This window comes from Lithobates pipiens, unplaced genomic scaffold, assembly GCF_037356315.1.
Source record: "Lithobates pipiens isolate NorthernLeopardFrog02 unplaced genomic scaffold, aLitPip1_a1.2 Scaffold_11, whole genome shotgun sequence".
Classification (NCBI taxonomy): Eukaryota; Metazoa; Chordata; class Amphibia; order Anura; family Ranidae; genus Lithobates; species Lithobates pipiens.
The window spans coordinates 18337588-18354756 of NW_027507696.1; the positions used below are offsets into that span (position 1 = coordinate 18337588).

Here is a 17169-nt window from a genome sequence, read left to right on the forward strand (position 1 = left end):
TGCAATGACTAATTTCACATGCCAGCAGGGCTGGATTTCCTGTTACGGCCATGTCGCACTAGTGATTCTGTTGCTGATGACAGCTCACCAGTATTGCTATACATTGTTAGACAGGATAGGGAAATACTCACCTGTTTCCATGTGTTGCTCACTTCTTGGATATTTGGGTGAGACCTCACTCCTTCCCTGGAAGCTTACGGTCTGCGGTTTTTCCATCAATGAGGGAGCAAATCCTCACAAGGGAAGCACGTGATTATTTTCTCTGCAGCCACAATTCACCAGTAACAGAAACACTGATGTGACAGCGCCCTTAGTCACACTACGCCTGAGACTTTAGGTGGCAGAGGCAAATAGACAGATTTTTCCCTTATTTCATAGGCCACACAACACTTCCCCTTGGTAAGGCCCCTTTCACACCGAGGCGGTTTTCAGGGACTACAGCGCTAAAAATAGCGCCTGTGTAGCGCCTGAAAAAACCGGCCACTATCACTCCAGTGTGAAAGCCGGAGGGCTTACACACTGGAGCGGTGCGCTAGCAGGATGGTGAAAAAAGTCCTGCTAGCAGCATCTTTGGAGCAGTGAAGGAGAGGTGTATTCACCGCTCCTACCCATTGAAATCAATGGGGCAGCGTGGCTATACCGCCGCTAAAAATAGTGGCGCTTTACCGCCGACGCCCGCACCGCCCCAGAGTGAAAGGGGCCTAACTAAAAATTTAGTAATTTCAGACTGCCACAATAGTCCTAGGCCCAGTAAAGTAGGGAAATGGTTTGTGTAAATAAGGAGAGTTTGGGAACTAAGTGCTGAAAATCTACTCCTGCATGACAGTAAACTAATTTCATTTATCAACGAATAAGAAGTGAGGATTTCTACCATTAATTACATTATTTGTGGTTTAATCAGAAAAACAACTTGTAATCTTGCAGCCAGAAGCACAGGGAATGGGTTCTTCTGCTCAGTATCATAATATGGCATGAGTATGAATCAGCTTCCCTACCTTTTGCTAGTTAAGAGGCAAATGCATGTGCTATCTATGAATATGAAGGTGATATTAAACCCAAAACCAAAAATTGAATATATCACAGCTTACAAATCATTAGACATAGTGGATAAATTAGATTTCTTTTTTTAGTCTTTTTTCCCCTCTGTTTTTCCTGGTAATCTGGCCAGTATCTCACATCCTGTATTAAATAGACACCACTCTAAATTAATGAGCACTAAGGATTGGCGAACGGTTCGGCCCGAGCATATGTTTGGGTCGAACTTTGGTTGTTAGGATGTTCTGCAGAACACCGAACAATATGCGGTGTTCAGGGGAGAATTCGAAAGCCGCTGGAACACCGCTAAAGTCTATGGGAGATTAACATTGTCATAAAAAGTGTTTGGGGACCCGGGTCCTGCCCCAGGGGACATGTATCAATCGGGAGCAGTGATTTTAATAATGCTTAAAGTGAAACAATAAAAGTGAAATATTCTTTTAAATTTCATACCTGGGAAATGTCTATAGTATGCCTGTAAAGTGGCACATTTTTCCCATGTTTATAACAGTCCTTGCACAAAATTACATTTCTAAAGGAATAAAAAGTAATTCAAAAGTACTTGCGGCTATAATGAATTGTCGGTTCTGGCAATACAGATAAAAGAAGTCATTGTAAAAAATTGCATGGGATCCCCCCAGTCCATTACCAGGCCCTTTGGGTCTGTTATGAATAAGGGGAACCCCGAAGCAAAATGTAAAGAAAAAGGCGTGGCGGTCCCACTCAAAATCCATACCAGACCCTTCAGGTCTGGTATGGATTTTAAGGGGAACCCCGCACCAAAATTAAAAAAAAATGTTATGAGGGTCCCCCCAAAAATACCAACCCTTATCCGAGCATGCAACCTAGCAGGCCACAGGAAACGAGGGGGGTACGAGGGCGCCCCCCCTCCTGAACCGTACCAGGCTACATGCCCTCAACGTGGGGAGGGTGCTTTGGGGTAGCCCCCCAAAGCACCCATGTTGATGGGGACAAGGGCCTCATCCCCACAACCCTTGCCCAGTGGTTGTGGGGGTCTGCGGACGGGGGGCTTATCGGAATCTGGAAGCCCCCCTTTAACAAGGGGACCCCCAGATCCCAGCCTCCCCCCCGGGTAAAATGGTAACGGGATACAAATGTACCCCTACCATTTCGCCATTTGTTTTTTACATTTTGCCACAGGGTTCCCCTTAATATCCATACCAGACCTGAAGGGCCTGGTATGGAATTTGGCGGGACCCCCATGGAATTTTCTTTTGAAATTTTGGTTCAGAGTTCCCCTTAATATTCATACCAGACCCAAAGGGCCTGGCAACGGACTGGGGGGATCCCATGCCATTTTTTTCAACGACTTCTTTTATCTGTATTGCCGGGACCGACAATTCATTATAGCTGCGAGTACTTTCAAATGACATTTTTTCCTTTAGAAATGTCATTTTGTGCAGGGACTGTTATAAACAAGGGGAAAATGCGCCACTTTATAGGCATACTATAGACACCCCCAGGTACAAAATTTAAAGGAATATTTCACTTTAAGCATTATTAAAATCACTGTTCCCAAAAAAACAGCCATTTTTAAACTTTTTTTTTGCATTGATACATGTCCCCTGGGACGGGACCCGGGTCCCCAAACACTTTTTATCACAATAACTTGCATATAAGCCTTTAAAAGTAGAACTTTTGATTATTCATGTTCGTGTCCCATGCCAAATTGTTTGCCTGTTTGGTATTTTTTGGTGCGAACCGAATCGAGGGTGGGGGGTGGTGTTCGGCCCCTCCCTAATGAGAACAAGCACAGGGGTGGATTTGGACAGCAGGATTGTCAGCCTAGGGGGAGGGGCAAGTTAGAATTACTAGAAGATTTAAATACAGTAACAAAATTAAGCTGAGCTCCAGCGAATACTTTATAATCAGTTACAGCAAACAGTTTATCCCTTTGGGATAGAAGTTTTACATAAATAAAAGCTGACCATTTTAAGCATCCCATCAGTGCTAAATGGTCTGTCTCATCCCTGAAACTGTAAGAGAGCTTTTCTGTTGAAAAACAGGCTTACTGGCTGGATCACCAGAATAAAATAGCAGAAAGAAAGCCTAAAAAGGAAACTAATGCAGCCATCACATCTAAGAAATGGTACACTTTACTATGATAAATGTTTACTTCTGGGTTAAATGCTGCTTGAAGGTTTGAAGAGTCCTTGCACTAACTCAAACACAATTAGAAGAGCTGTTGGTGGCAACAGAAGCTCAACAGATACAAAAAATGTTGCTTATTTTCAGCACCATTACAAGTGTGCAGAATAGTGAGGCTCAACTTAAACATCAACTACAACATCTATACATTTACTAAAAAGTGGAGAGTGCAAAATTTGGTGCAGCTCTGCATAGAAACCAATCAGCTTCCAGGTTTTTTCTGTCAATGCTTACTTGAACAAGCTGAAGTTAGAAGCTGATTGGCTACCATGCACATCTGCACCAGATTTTGCACTCTCCCGTTTTAGTAAATCAACCCCACAGTGCAGACCATGTCTTTTTTCCTTTTTAATAAATTACTTATAGTAGATGGCTCAGGCTGGGTTCACCTGCATCCAATTCGCATGTGAGGAGACTGTGACCGGCTCTCAGTGGAGCTGATTCACACAGCTGCGGGACGGCTGCAGAGCGGTTTGCAGAAGAGTCCTGCGCATCTGCTGGTCCGTTTCAGGTCGTAATTCAGCCAAAAATTTGGGCCTGATACGTCACTGAAATGGAGAACAGGGACGCCCCGGACCCCTGATGTAAGCCGCTCCACACAACATTGTGAACCCAGCCTCATTCAAAGCAAAAAAATGAGGAAAATGACACCGAAGGTTCTTATATGGCATGAAGGTTCTCATATGAGATTGGCAACTAACAATTTTATCTATATAAATGCATACAGAAAAATTTGATGTATATAGTATATTATATATAATACATATAGTAGAAATATATATACATTGTTACTATACTATTATGCAGCTCAAGATCGTCACATCAAGCCTGATTTCATTATTAAAATGTTGCAGACTGCAAATAATAAAGCCTATACTTGGGTGTATTAGGAATGCAATGAAACCAGGCAGCAGGAGAAAGAGAGGAAGGCAGAGAGAAATGAGAGGACAGGCACAGTGTCACTAGATAAACGATTATACTGAAAATTGACAGTTGTGGGGAATTTATTCCTGTTTCAGCTAATTAAAGTGTTAAAGTTCTTTAACACCATTCAACGGCCGCCAAAATCATAAAATATTGATCCGGAGATGGGCCAAGAGCCAGGAGAAAAGGAGGGGCAGAATGGGGGGGAAGGAATACAGAGTGCGTGAAAGACACAAGATAATACAAAAAGAACTGGAAAATGGACATAAAAATAGTGAGTCGCTGTTTCATCATGTACCTATCTTTATAAGTTGTTATGAATCTATTTGAAAGTATATGTTGAACAGTGAAAATGCATTATACAAGGCGTTTATCTACTATACTGGCACGCTCGTGCCCTGGCTTTCCAGACACCTCGCTTGTCTGTATTTCCATGGTACCCTAATAACAGATGTTCCTGGCTTCTCTACCCTTTCCAGTAACCCCTTAGATGACAATCCACTTTGCTTACATGCTTGTATATGGCACTAAAAAATGAAATCAACAGATGCTACAACTTGGCCTGTCATTTCTGTGTGATGTTTTTTAAGTGTTTTTTTTTTTTTATAAAAAGTGACACTGGTAATATATATAAGTATATAGTGTTAGTCAAAGATACTGAGAACTCTGGATTTAAGAGAGAAGTGTAGCTGTGTGTTAGACAGGAAGAGGCTGAATACTCTGAAAAAAGGCTTAAATTAGATAACATTCAATTACAGAAATAAATCATGCTAAAAGAAAACTGGGTATACACTAGTAGAATTTCTTTTGACATTTTTCATTGTAAGAATGTTCGTTCGTTTTTGTAATCATTCGTGGGGTCAAATTGACATTCGTTTTCTACCACAGTGATCAGAAAATTTGAAGTGATAGTATGGAAAATATTTCTCAAATGTACAAATTTATAGCAGTGTATGTCGTTTTCATTCAGTAAAGCCTATTCATGCCAAAATTGAATGTTAAAGGATAGGTTCACCTTTTATAAAAAAAATAAAATAAATAATAATAAATGCACATCTTTCTGCAAGTAATGCTGTACAGCATCGCACCTGTGATCAGCAGATTACAGGTGCGATGCCAGGATCCTGCACTCTCAGTACACTATCTGCCCATACCTCCGATATGGGCAGACAGTTGCTGAATTGCAGGAAGAGTCAACGAACTATGAGCGCTTACCAGCACATTCGTTCATTGAGAACCAGTTGTGGTGCTGACAATAATTATAGTTCATTCATTCACAGAACTCTGTGAATGAATGACACAGCCATGAGAGCGGAGCTCTGCACGGTCGCACTGGTTTTAAATTGTTACAGTGGAGAAGACCCCCCCGCCTGCTGTCAAAGGGAGGGGGGGATTAAGGGGAGAGGATGCAGGAGCTGTAACATTTTACATGTTCCTCCCTAAATACGCGTAGAACATGTAACATGTTCCAAAGGTTTTATCAAAGACAAGAAAGGGCACCATCCACCAACCCCATGCATTAGTATGTAGATGAATGTGGCCAGCGTCGCTCCAGCCACATCCCTCGACATGTTTCGTCCTGCTCACGGGGGCCTGGTCACAGAGTGACTAATGCACTGGGTTGGTGAGCGGTGCCCTTTTCTTCTCTTACACATCTGATTGGTGCACTGATGCCAGCTCCCTTCACTGCAACTGGCGAGGAGATCGCTGTCTCAGCTTACAGTAGCACTGCACATTTCATTTGGATCACTGTGAATTTTCCAAAGGTGAACTTAGCTTTTAAATGCAAAGGGGATCTGTAACTACTTCAGAATAACATTCAAATATTCGAAGAATTTTCATAGAGATTTACCTAAGAATTTTTGTACAGATTACACTTGAAATTCTACGAGTGTATACACAGCTTAAGCCAAAATGTGAAAATAGAAGTTAAACTGAATGTTTGCCAAGCATTGAGTCATAATTGCCTTGCAAATCACTGTACTTACCATCATTAGTGAACTGCTAAGTGCTAAATAAAAAGCAACCCAAAACCAATGTTTCCAAATGGCATAATGGGTCAGGGCTTGATTTCCCAATTGGAAGCTGTTGCAGGCACAAGGGTAGGTATGAACTCAGTATTAATGCTAGTAATGGTTTTGATACAAAAAAACGGGGACACTTATAAGTTAGTATTAGGCACCACAAATACCAGGGTGCCTTGACAAGGCTCTGTGGCTTATGCATGCATTTGCAAATGTGTACAGACTAAACCCCTGCTTTTGACGCATACTGTTAGACAGGTTATTTGGTTGGCTGCGGGCTGGTTGGTAAGTTAAGCTTGGTTTTTCCCTTGGATTTATCCTTGGCCTTGTTTATACCTAGTAATGGTTTTGGAATGGAATGCTCATAAAGGAATGATCAGGTGTCCACAATTTTTGGGCCATATAGTGTATATAGCATTTGCTTAACCCTAAGGAGGTGCTGATTCCACTATAAAGATCTTTAGTGAGACTTAATTTATAATACTGTGTCCAGTTCTGGGGACCTCACTTACAGAACGATATTGATATGATAGAATGAGTCCGGAGACGGTAGCAAAAAATAGTGAAAGGTTTGGGGGATAAAACTTATCAAGAGCGACTTCAGGAACTTAAATTGTATAGCCTGGAGGAAAGAAGGGAAAGGGGAGACATTATTGAAACCTTTAAATACGTCAAGGGAGTGAATAAGGTTCAGGAGGGCAGTTTTTTCAATGTGAAACCAAAATCAAGAACACAGAGGCATGACCTCAAACTAACTGGGGAAAAGTTCAAAACGAATCTTAGAAAGTATTATTTTACTGAAAGGGTAGTTGATGCTTGGAATAAACGTACCAGCAGTGAGACAGTCAACAGTAAATGGCTTCAAACATGCTTAGGACAAACATAGATCTATAGTCTGACATTAACGGAAAAAAAAGGTGGGGGGGGCAGACGCGATGGACTACTTGGTCTTTTTCTGACGTCACTTTTCTAGGCCAAAAACAAGTCATAAATGTCAAACAACTGAATTTATGTCATTACATATACCCAAACATACCCAGGCAATGTAAAGCGTTGGTTAAGTGTTGGTAAAGTATTGGTCAGTGTGGCCCAACCCTTAGTGGACAGATAACACTTATTACTAATCTGTTTAGTGCCAGACACATATATCTGGATCTTACCATGTTCTTGCTGGCTTCTGCACACAGTTACAATTCTTTCGAGTATAGCTTCTCCATGTACAAGCCTCCATTGTGTAATATTTTGGTGATGAATTGCTGTACGTAGATGGGACATCATCCCCAAGCGAGACCCAACAGTGCTGTCACATGGGGCACAGCGGAAACTCACATCGCTTCCACTACTTCCTTCAATGACCTGCAAAAACTGGACATGTATACATATAGGTAAGTGAGTTCATTTTATAAACAGTACATGCAAGCTGCAAGAGCTTTAGTAAGTAGATTTGCGAATATATGAAAAATTATAAGTTATTTCATAATAATTGACTTTTAACTTTATGGTTTTATCCTTTGCTCTGCTAAATAAGGGTGAAGTTTTATACACTTTCTCTATAATAGACACATAGGGGGATATTTACTAAAGAAAATCAACTTTACACTGCAAGTGCACTTGGAAGTAATGTCGCCGTAGATCCAAGAGGGACATGCAAGGAAAATAAAAAACAGCATTTTAGCTTGCACATGATTGGATGATAAAATCAGCAGAGCTTCCACTCATTTCAGATCTACCCCTTAGATTTAGAGCGACTGCAGTGCAAAGTGGATTTGCCTTTCGTAAATAACCCCCATAGTTTATATATGCAACCCCCCACCCAAATTTTGTTGATTTTCTTAACAGATTATGACAGGATGGTAGTGTTAGTCAAAAAAAGCTTAGATATTGGGGTTGATTTAGTAAAGGTAAATAGTCTGTGCACTGCAGTTGCTCTATATCTGAGGGGAATATACAAGGAAAATTAAAAAACAGCATTTTTGCTTGCATATTATTGGATGATAGAAATCTGCTATGCTTCACCTCAGATCTGGAGCAATTGCACTTTAGTAGCTCAACCTCCCTATATAGTTTTATGTTAATGTAAAAAGCTTGACCATACCCTATGGGTAATAATTAGGTTAAGCCTTTTCATACTGTATATATAACATTACATAGGGAAAACAGAGAGCTAGAACAACATCTGAAACATTTTTGAAGGTGTGGGTCAACTTCAAGGGACTATATATCGAATTCAAAAACCTGTGCTGGAGAGTTAACTCAAATAGTGAAATATGAATAAACAAAAATTAATAAAAATTAATGGGAAGACCATAGCTGCTGCACAAAGGTGCTACAACCTTAAAACAATGAAAATATATAAAACAGCGCTAGCAGCCTAAATCAAGCAATATATCTCCTAATAAACAGTGCCTATTGTATTAACCTCCCTGGCGGTATGATTAGTTCTGATTTTAGGTGCTGAAAGTGGTACAATTATTTTGCATGGAAATTTGGCGTTTTATATTGTAGGACTGCAATTTTTAGAAAAAACTCTCTTAAATCTGTTCAAACCAGAGTCTAGCAGACATCCCGGGTATGATAACATTTATAATATAATAAATAATGATAATAAATAATAATAAAAATTATTCAATAATGTAATCAAATCCAAAAACACTGAAATTTGCTAATTTGCAGAATTGTCATGGTCATTAGATTTAGTGTTTGATGACGAATTTCCCCACAAATCGCTATCGCTCAATTCTGCAAGTGATTATAATTTATTATCACTGTTTTCTAGTTGGTCTAAAATCACTTTTGACATAAAGGGACAGTTTTTGGTTGCTATGGGCAATCTCCAAATTCCAGGCAGAAAAAACAGTATTTATAATATAAAAGTGCATGCAGGGCACTGCACAGACCACTAGGGACAAAGGGGGTGTGTAATTTTTTTATACAGTACTGTAATCTGTAAGAGGAGGACAGCTCGATCACACAGCACGGAGGACATCGCTGGATCCAGGGGACAAGGTAAGTAAGTCTCCCTGTATCCAGCGATGCGATCCCGAGTCTGGCTCGGGGTTACCACTTATGGTACTGAAATCCCAGCCCGAGCCAGACTCGGGATCACCGCCAGGGAGGTTAATGTTAAGAGATAACAAAAAAGCATAAAATCTGAAAGTGCTCAGGTGCTTCAGTCAAAAGTGCAACGGTGCTCCAAAACTTTTGAATCGGGGAAGTGGCTCGACCTTTGGTGTCCCCACTCGCCAAAATTATTGGATCCTCAGCTTTGCAATCTGGGATCACTTGGTCCCAGACTGCGAAGCTGAGGATCCAATAATTTGGTCCCAGACTGCGAAGCTGAGGATCCAATCATTTTGGTGAGTGGGGACACCAAAGGGGGCACCACTTCACTGATTCAAAAGCTTTGGAGCACTGCACTTTTCACTGAAGCGCCTGAGCACTTTTAGATTTTATGTTTTTTTGTTTACTCTTAACATGATACAATGGGCACTGTGTATTAGGATGTATATTGCTTGATTTAGGCTGCTAGCGCTGTTTTATACATTTTTCAACTTCAAGGGACTGTTCACACATAGACAAAAAAAAAAGGCAAAGGAAAATGTCTTTTTTACTGATGTCAATCCACACCGCTGTGTGTCTTTGCTATGGCGCACCGCAATGCCACAGTGGTGAATAGAACTGTATTGAAATATTAAAATCCTGTGAAAAAAAAAGCAAATCTATTTCTTATGTTATAATTAGGTGGTGTATATTCAAGAAGATAATTTACAAAAAATTGTGCAAGGTTAATGTAAGGTAATTAAAGCATTATTGTTCTTCACCCCAAATTCTGCATATATATCAGTCACTAAGGCTCCATTTACACTTGTGCGAGGTGTCTTCCCCATGTTTTCCAATGATAACCATTCATATATGCACGACTTAAAGTTGCCACAACTTCAAAGAAGTTCATGAACTACTTTCATCTGACTTTCATGTAACTTGAGGGTCATAGACTTCAATGTTAACCCTAAGAAATTGCAATAAATGTGTACCTGAATGTTATACAATGCTTTAACTTGTGTGCAACAGTTGTCCATTATCACTGGTCAAAGCCAAAGTTATATCCAAGTTGCACCCATCCAAAGTTGTGTCAAAGTTGCACTCCAAAGTCGGCGCAACTTTGGAGACATACAAGTGTGAATGGAGCCTAAACCTCAGTGCCAATTTGAGTGACAGCTCCTATTAGCTATAGTTGAGGCACAGTAAAAAAAATGGCAGCAATTCTGCCACTTCTGGTGCCATCGCAGCAAAGATGAGATCGGGACTTCTCATCTTTCCCTCTATTGGTAGAGGTTGATTAACAGCACCCTCTCATTCAAACCCACAAAGTTTTGCAGAACAAATCCATTACCAACCTCATGTGACAACATCGATACCAACTTGGGCCTGTGCCAAAATTACTTCATAAAGACTGCACAGTTTGAAATTGGGAACATACCAGCTGGTTCATGTTGTAGCAGATGATTTTAGGATACTATCACAATATATTTTTTTAAATAAGGGTTTTTAATGTATCCATTAGGGTTTTTGTACTGAACAATGTCTTTACTCTGGTCATTTGCCCTTCATCTTAATACAGTTGAAAGAGTCTCCTAAACAAATAATACTAGAACAAGCTGATAGAATTATGGGCAACTGTTCAATGCAGCAAACATTAACAGACTCAGAGCACATTGCATCTAAAACATTTCTGGGTTAACTAAGTCTAATTCCATCCATTTATCTCCTATTGGAATGAGTAGGGAAGAATTAAAATTTCTTTCAGTGGTTAATTTCTGATTTTGACCCCATTGAGCATAATTGTCCATGTGACACTATACAAAAAATGAAGTCAGAAGTTCTAACTCTTCCCCAGTCTACTAAAAATTTATTTTTGGTGTTATCGGTATCCCTGTTGGAGAAGGACAGAAAATGTGTGGAAATTTCCCCAATAATGACACAGACAATAATTCATTATGACTGGAGTTGGGCTCTGAGCACCAGATTAATCCCATAAAATAAAGTCACCTTGTACACACGGAGACTCTCTTCATGTCCGCCTCCCTGAACATGGAGCTGTATCTTCTCTCTGCTGTTACTCTCATATCCACACAGGTTACATCGTAGGTGCAAAGGAGGGAATGAAGATGCCTGGCTGTACCCACTGATAGGAAGTTCTGCTGCTGATGCTTGTGCAGTGGCCAGCGCTGCACCACCTTCTCGCATATGGGCAGCCAGTTGATATTTCTGGGCATGTTTATCGGTCTTCAGATGCAGCTGAAAATTAGCTTTAAGCTGGGTACTATAGGAGCAGAGGCGACAGCAGTGTAAGTCTCCTCTCACTTCCCTCCACTCTCTCTCAGGTAGAGACCGGCCTCTACTGGCATGAGAGAGTAGGGCCTCCAAGCTGTCTGTGGTATAGCAGCGACACACCAAGCAGCGGAACACCCCAGAGGATATCTCTTCCTCAGGGAAGGAAGGTGATCGCTCTGGCAGGGGAGGCGGTGCAGGGAGGGCCATACCAGAGGTACTTAAAGCATTGACCTGGGGTCCTGAAGGAGAATCTGGTGGAAGGAGATTGCAAGCTGCCAAGATAAATGAAAAATAAAGCATTAGGTATTGAGCAATAACCTTTTCATAAACATTACTGGATGAGAGCATTTTCATAAGTGGAGATTTTACAGACAGAAAATACAGTAGATAGAGTTAATTTACTAATGAGTAGAAGCTGTTAAATTGTGAATGTTCACTTCGTGGGGGGTAAGTTCACTTTGTAAAATTAATACTAGAAAATAGGATGAGCCTGTGTTCACTTGGAGTACCCAATCACGTGTCAGCAAAAAACATTTTTAATTTCTCTCACACAAAATTAGCAATTTTTCATTTTATTTACCAGCATTCACTTTGCAATTGTACAGCCTTTACTTCTTTAGTAAATCGACTGAGGTCAGTTGTAGTCCACCTTCTTTGAAACTGTGCTGTAGCTTAATGCAGGGTTGCAAGAAGTAAAACATGGATAGAATGTTTCCAGGAATTAAACAGATGAATAAGAACTCCAATAAACATTATAAACATTTTATATACATATACACCTAACTTTGAGAATCAAATGATGTGTTTTTCTTTTCCTTTGTGATCCCCTACTCTCATTTATCATGCAGCTGTGGCAAGTTTATGTCAGAGTTGTGTCAGCTCTTCATGGGGGAATCAACTTACACACTGACCAGCACAGCACACAGTAAGGCCTCGTGCACACGAGACGCAGTTAAACGCGTGTTCAGATGCAGTTGGACACTTTTTTCAACTGCCCCTGAACTCATTCAATGTTATCCTATGTGTCCATGCACACAGTCTCGTTTTTTGCCGTTTTTATGCAGTTGCGTTTAACCTCGTTTTTCCAGAAGCAAAAAAATGGGTTCAGACGCAAAAATTTCCACGTTTCAGACGCAAAACGCGGCTAAACGCGGCACCCGCGTTTGCGTTTATATGCGTTTTTAAAGGAACCCAATTTTTTGGACCTGAAATATGATCTGAGAATGACATTTTATGACCCGACTTTGGGGGCCCATATCTTGGGGCCACTTATTGTCAGGAACCACAAATTTGGTATGCAGACACTACAACATATCCAAATTTGAGGATCCTATCACCAAGTGACCCCGAGATAGGGGGCCCCAAAGTCGGGTTGCAAAATGTCATGCACTTTTCTGCATCAGAGATACATGGCCTCAAAGTCAACTGTGACCATCTGCGGCAATGTAATTTGGTCATTAGGGTTGGGTGTTATGGTAAGTGGTTATCCGTTAGGGTTATTGTTTAGGATTAAGGGTTGGATAAGGGTTAGGGTTGTTTAGGGTTAGAGTTAGTGTAAGGGATAGTGTTAGCTGTTAGTGTTAGGGGTTAGGGTTAGTGGTTAGTGTTAGAGTTAGGATGAATGGTTAGGGTTAGGACTCTGGATATTTTAATAAGGCATTAAAAAATATTATACTACCATATACAGCAGCAAAGAATTAAAATATATTAATCAGTTCATATTTCACGATAAAAATATATAAAAAAATTGGCCAAATAATAGATAATAGATTTGTTTTTAAATAAAACAATTTGAAACTAGAAAAAATGAATAAAAGCATATATTAAGATTAAAAAATAAATAATTAACTATTTTAATGTTGTTTTGTATTAGAAATCATGAAAACATGTTAAAAATTGCCACAAGAAAAATTTAGATATTTCAAAAAATTGGATAATTTGCTATAAATAGACATTATTTAAAAAAAATAAAGGACAGATATGGGATGGGATCCATTTAAAAATATATACCACAGAAAGAGAGGCAAATGCAAGTGTACAACTGCTCTCTATGCTGCTGCTGCTCACTCTGATCAAAATAGCAGAAATAGTTAAAAAAAACATGCTTTGAGAGCTTGGGGAGAGTCTACATGATGTTATCTTTATAAACGCTTTTAAGCGCAAACGCGGCTGAACGCGCCTAAACGCGTCTAAACGCAGCATGCAAACGCGGGAAAACGCGTGTTTCTAAACGCGCGTTTCAGCTTTTTTTGAGCAGAGTTTTCACCTGCGTCTCGTGTGCATGAGGCCTAATGGTAGAAAATAAATGCTGCATATATCAGGTCCTGGTCACTCTCAATTCAAACATAGATCCTAGCTATGGTTGAAATATAATTAAAGCCTAAGCACAGCCAAAATGAAAGAACACTAACATCAGCACAAATGACATAGCTTTACAGTCAGTAGGATGTGTCCCGTATGCTTATTTTAGCCAAAATCATCCTCCAACTATGCCAACAATGCTGGATTAATATTCTGGTTGGGATGAGGGTAATAGACCTAAGGGGGTTGTCACAGGCTCTCATCTAGAGTGCCTGGCTATGCTTGCCCTTCCCATCCAGCTACTCCCTTCACAGAAGCTGTAGTACAGCTCCTATAAATGAACTGTGATTTATGATTAAGGGGGGAAGACCTAACAATCTTCTGCCCATTCTCCATTCACAGATTTGGTTTCATTCATAGAAGCTGCAGTAATAGATCCTCTGAATAGAAGATCTGGGCGGAAAGAGCAGGCATGGTCTGAAACTCTTGATAAGAGCCTGTCTCAACTTCCACAGTTCTAATAAAGAAGAGGCATCAGCACAATGGACAAACCCTCCTAACTGTAAGTTATGTCCCTTGTGTTGAGTTTTGTGGTTTTTTATTTTGGGATGTACTTAGGCTTTAAATAATAAATTTGCTTGATTAAACGAAACAACGATCTTTTTTTCTTAAGATACAGAACTTTTCTATTATCAAGAATTTTTCTTTATTAACATTGTATTACCCCTCACCTTGACTACTAGATGAGCTGAAGTGCATGGGATTAAAAAGTAGAGGGTGATCCAGTGTCTGTTCAGGAGCAAGTGGCCCTCCATAAAATGGGAAGTTGTCTTGGCTCATGCCTAGCCCCTGGTGAAGAAGCAGGACATTTTGCATGTGCTTTTCACTGGTCATGTGAATGCGTAAATTGCGGGAAATGTTAGTTTCATAGTTGCACACCTTACAATGCCATGATGCTTTTTGTTTTAGCTGACGATCAATGGGTGATGTTTGGTTAGGATCTCCCTGTCCAGCATTCACTGTTTGTGCTGCTAAAGGAGCTACTGCTGCTGTGGGTGTGGGGCCTGATCCTTGGTATCCTTGGAGGTTGGCCAAGTGTTTGTCAGACTGCATGTGTATGGTAAGGTTTCCCTTGGTGGTTGTGGAATAATTGCAAGCTTCACAGCGATATGGCTTATAGCCACAGTTGTAACTCTCACCTCGGGCCAGTCGTGGGTGCTGTTGGCCATTGTGGCAATAAGAACAGTGACTATGACTTTCTGGATGCTTTTCCTTCATATGAACATCCAATGTTTGTTGGTATTTATAATGCCAGTTGCATTTAGGACATTTTAGAGTTTTACATGAATTCCGTGAGTGTAGTAGAGAAAGCTGGCCTTGCAGAGAGAGACTTTGGAATGGTTGGGGGCCTGAGGTTGGTGTGCATTCATCAAGGGCTAGAGGCCCATGATCAGCATCTGTTTGGTTACCGACTTTGTCAGTGCCATGGAGAGCTCCCATTTGAATAAAGGAATTTGTTATCATTGGGCCATAAAAGCTTTGGTTTGCGAGTAGCTGCTCATTGATGTCCGATGGCTGGGAGACAGGTAGGCTGCCTTCTGCCACATCTTCTACTTCCTCTTCGGCATCTTCGCCCACTGCCTCTGTTGCTGAGCACCAGTTTGCTACTCCAGTCTTTTCATCTACAAGGGCTTTTGAATCTTTGGCTTCAGTTGAGTGGGGATTTCCTGTGGGATCACATTTGTGATAGCTTAGAAGTGAGTTGGGCACCAGGCCCATAGAAAGCTTGGGGTTTCCTTCTGGATTCCCTTGAAAAGTCCCTTGACTTTTGGTATCACTGGGGTTTGTATTTGACACTAAATCCTCTGATGTCCCTGACTGCTCAGGCATGCTTTGGATTACATCTGAAGATGGGGTGGTTTGGACCCTAGAAAGGACAACATTCTCTGGCTCCTGGCCAGCATCTAACACATTTTGGCTTCTTTTTGGTTCTAAAAGGCTGATAAAAATCTGCCCACCAGATCTATGTATGATACCAGAGGTTTCCCCTGATGCTAGCTGATCTTTATAAGGGTGCTCCAAGCCATGGAAGCGAGAAGCATGCCATCCCAGTTGGATTCCAGTATGAAAGTTGAGGCGGCATGGGAGACAAATCCATGTTCCATCTACCCTTTGTAGCTTGGTAGACTCTCCATGTGCTTCATATTTGATATCTTCTTCCTCTTGTTGCCCCCCTGCCTCCTTTTCTTTGGGTTGGTCTTGTGTTCTGGGCGAGGTGCCAGGCGCCGTTTGAGTGAGATTGGCTGCCTCGGCTGAGGTATGTCGGGATATTTGGTTAGAGCAAAAGCCTTGGTAGGTGGCGGTGAGACGAAAAGAGGTGAGCGGAGGATGGGTCGTCACTGTGCTTTTTGGAGAGTCCTGCGGTAAAGAAGGGGAAGGAAGAGCACCATCTTCTCCTTCCTCGCCTTTCAGGAGGTAGACAGTTCCGTCACTGGAAAACAGCACATGTCCCACCAGTGCTTCTCCTCCATCCTCAGTTTCCTCTTTGCAGTTTGGCTGTAAAGGAGATGAGAGCTTTGGCAGATAAGTTGGGTGCGGAGAACTGGGAGTCAAGAGGGGCATCTGCAACATGGAGGATGTTGGGCTAGCAGCCCCATAACCCCCTCCAGTAACAGAGGTGGAAGAGGAGGAGAATTCTGGTGAAGGATTAGGAGGCAGGAGAGGGGTATCTTTGGTGGTTGTTGGGCAGAGGGGTAAATTAAGGTCCAGAGGCCAAGGACTTCTTTCATCCTGCCCAGAAGAGGGGAGGAAGCATTCACCAGCATCCATAGCTCCACAATGGATATGCAAGACTCATCTCAGACACAGCCCTGTGTATAAAAGAATAAAATAGTGAGAAAATATAAACAGACAGAACCATGTGACTAATTGTTTGATAATTACTAGGTCTCTGCTTTGTAAAGGTGATCATTCGTGCTTTTGTTTTTTGCTTTCCACATTCTCTAATTAAAGGGATCTGAACAATGCATTTTATACCTTACATCTAAAAAGGATCATGCTTTCTTCTATTCATCTTTCAAATAAAAAATCAAAAAATTGTTAAACATAAAATTACACATCTTTGCTCGGTGTTGGTTAAAAAGATATACATGTAATTGGCACAGAACTGTATATGCAATCAACATTTTAAAAAAAAAATGCTTGCCTGTGAATTCTGTATAGATTAAAAAAAGCTGTCCAATCCAGTGTCTTGCTAGAAATATTTTACTCAGCGGAATATGGCAAGATAGGGGTTAAATGCTACTCCGCTGGTCTCTCTCCTCCTCCCTCCCTGGAGTCCTTATAATTCTGCTCCCCACAGAGTCTGATGTTGAGGTGATTA

The 17169-nt window shown here is 41.0% G+C and overlaps 1 protein-coding gene across 1 annotated transcript in view; it reads right to left on the reverse strand.

Moving 5' to 3' along the window:
- Positions 1-17169, reverse strand: part of ZFHX2 (zinc finger homeobox 2) — a 107595-nt gene that overhangs the window by 49303 nt on the left and 41123 nt on the right. The window contains exons 2-4 of the mRNA XM_077469151.1: positions 14519-16657; positions 11202-11758; positions 7313-7517 (exon numbers count right to left, since the gene is read on the reverse strand). Coding sequence (XP_077325277.1) covers positions 7313-7517; positions 11202-11758; positions 14519-16616 — 2860 coding nt within the window. The 5' untranslated portion in view covers positions 16617-16657. The remainder of the gene's footprint in view (positions 1-7312; positions 7518-11201; positions 11759-14518; positions 16658-17169) is intronic.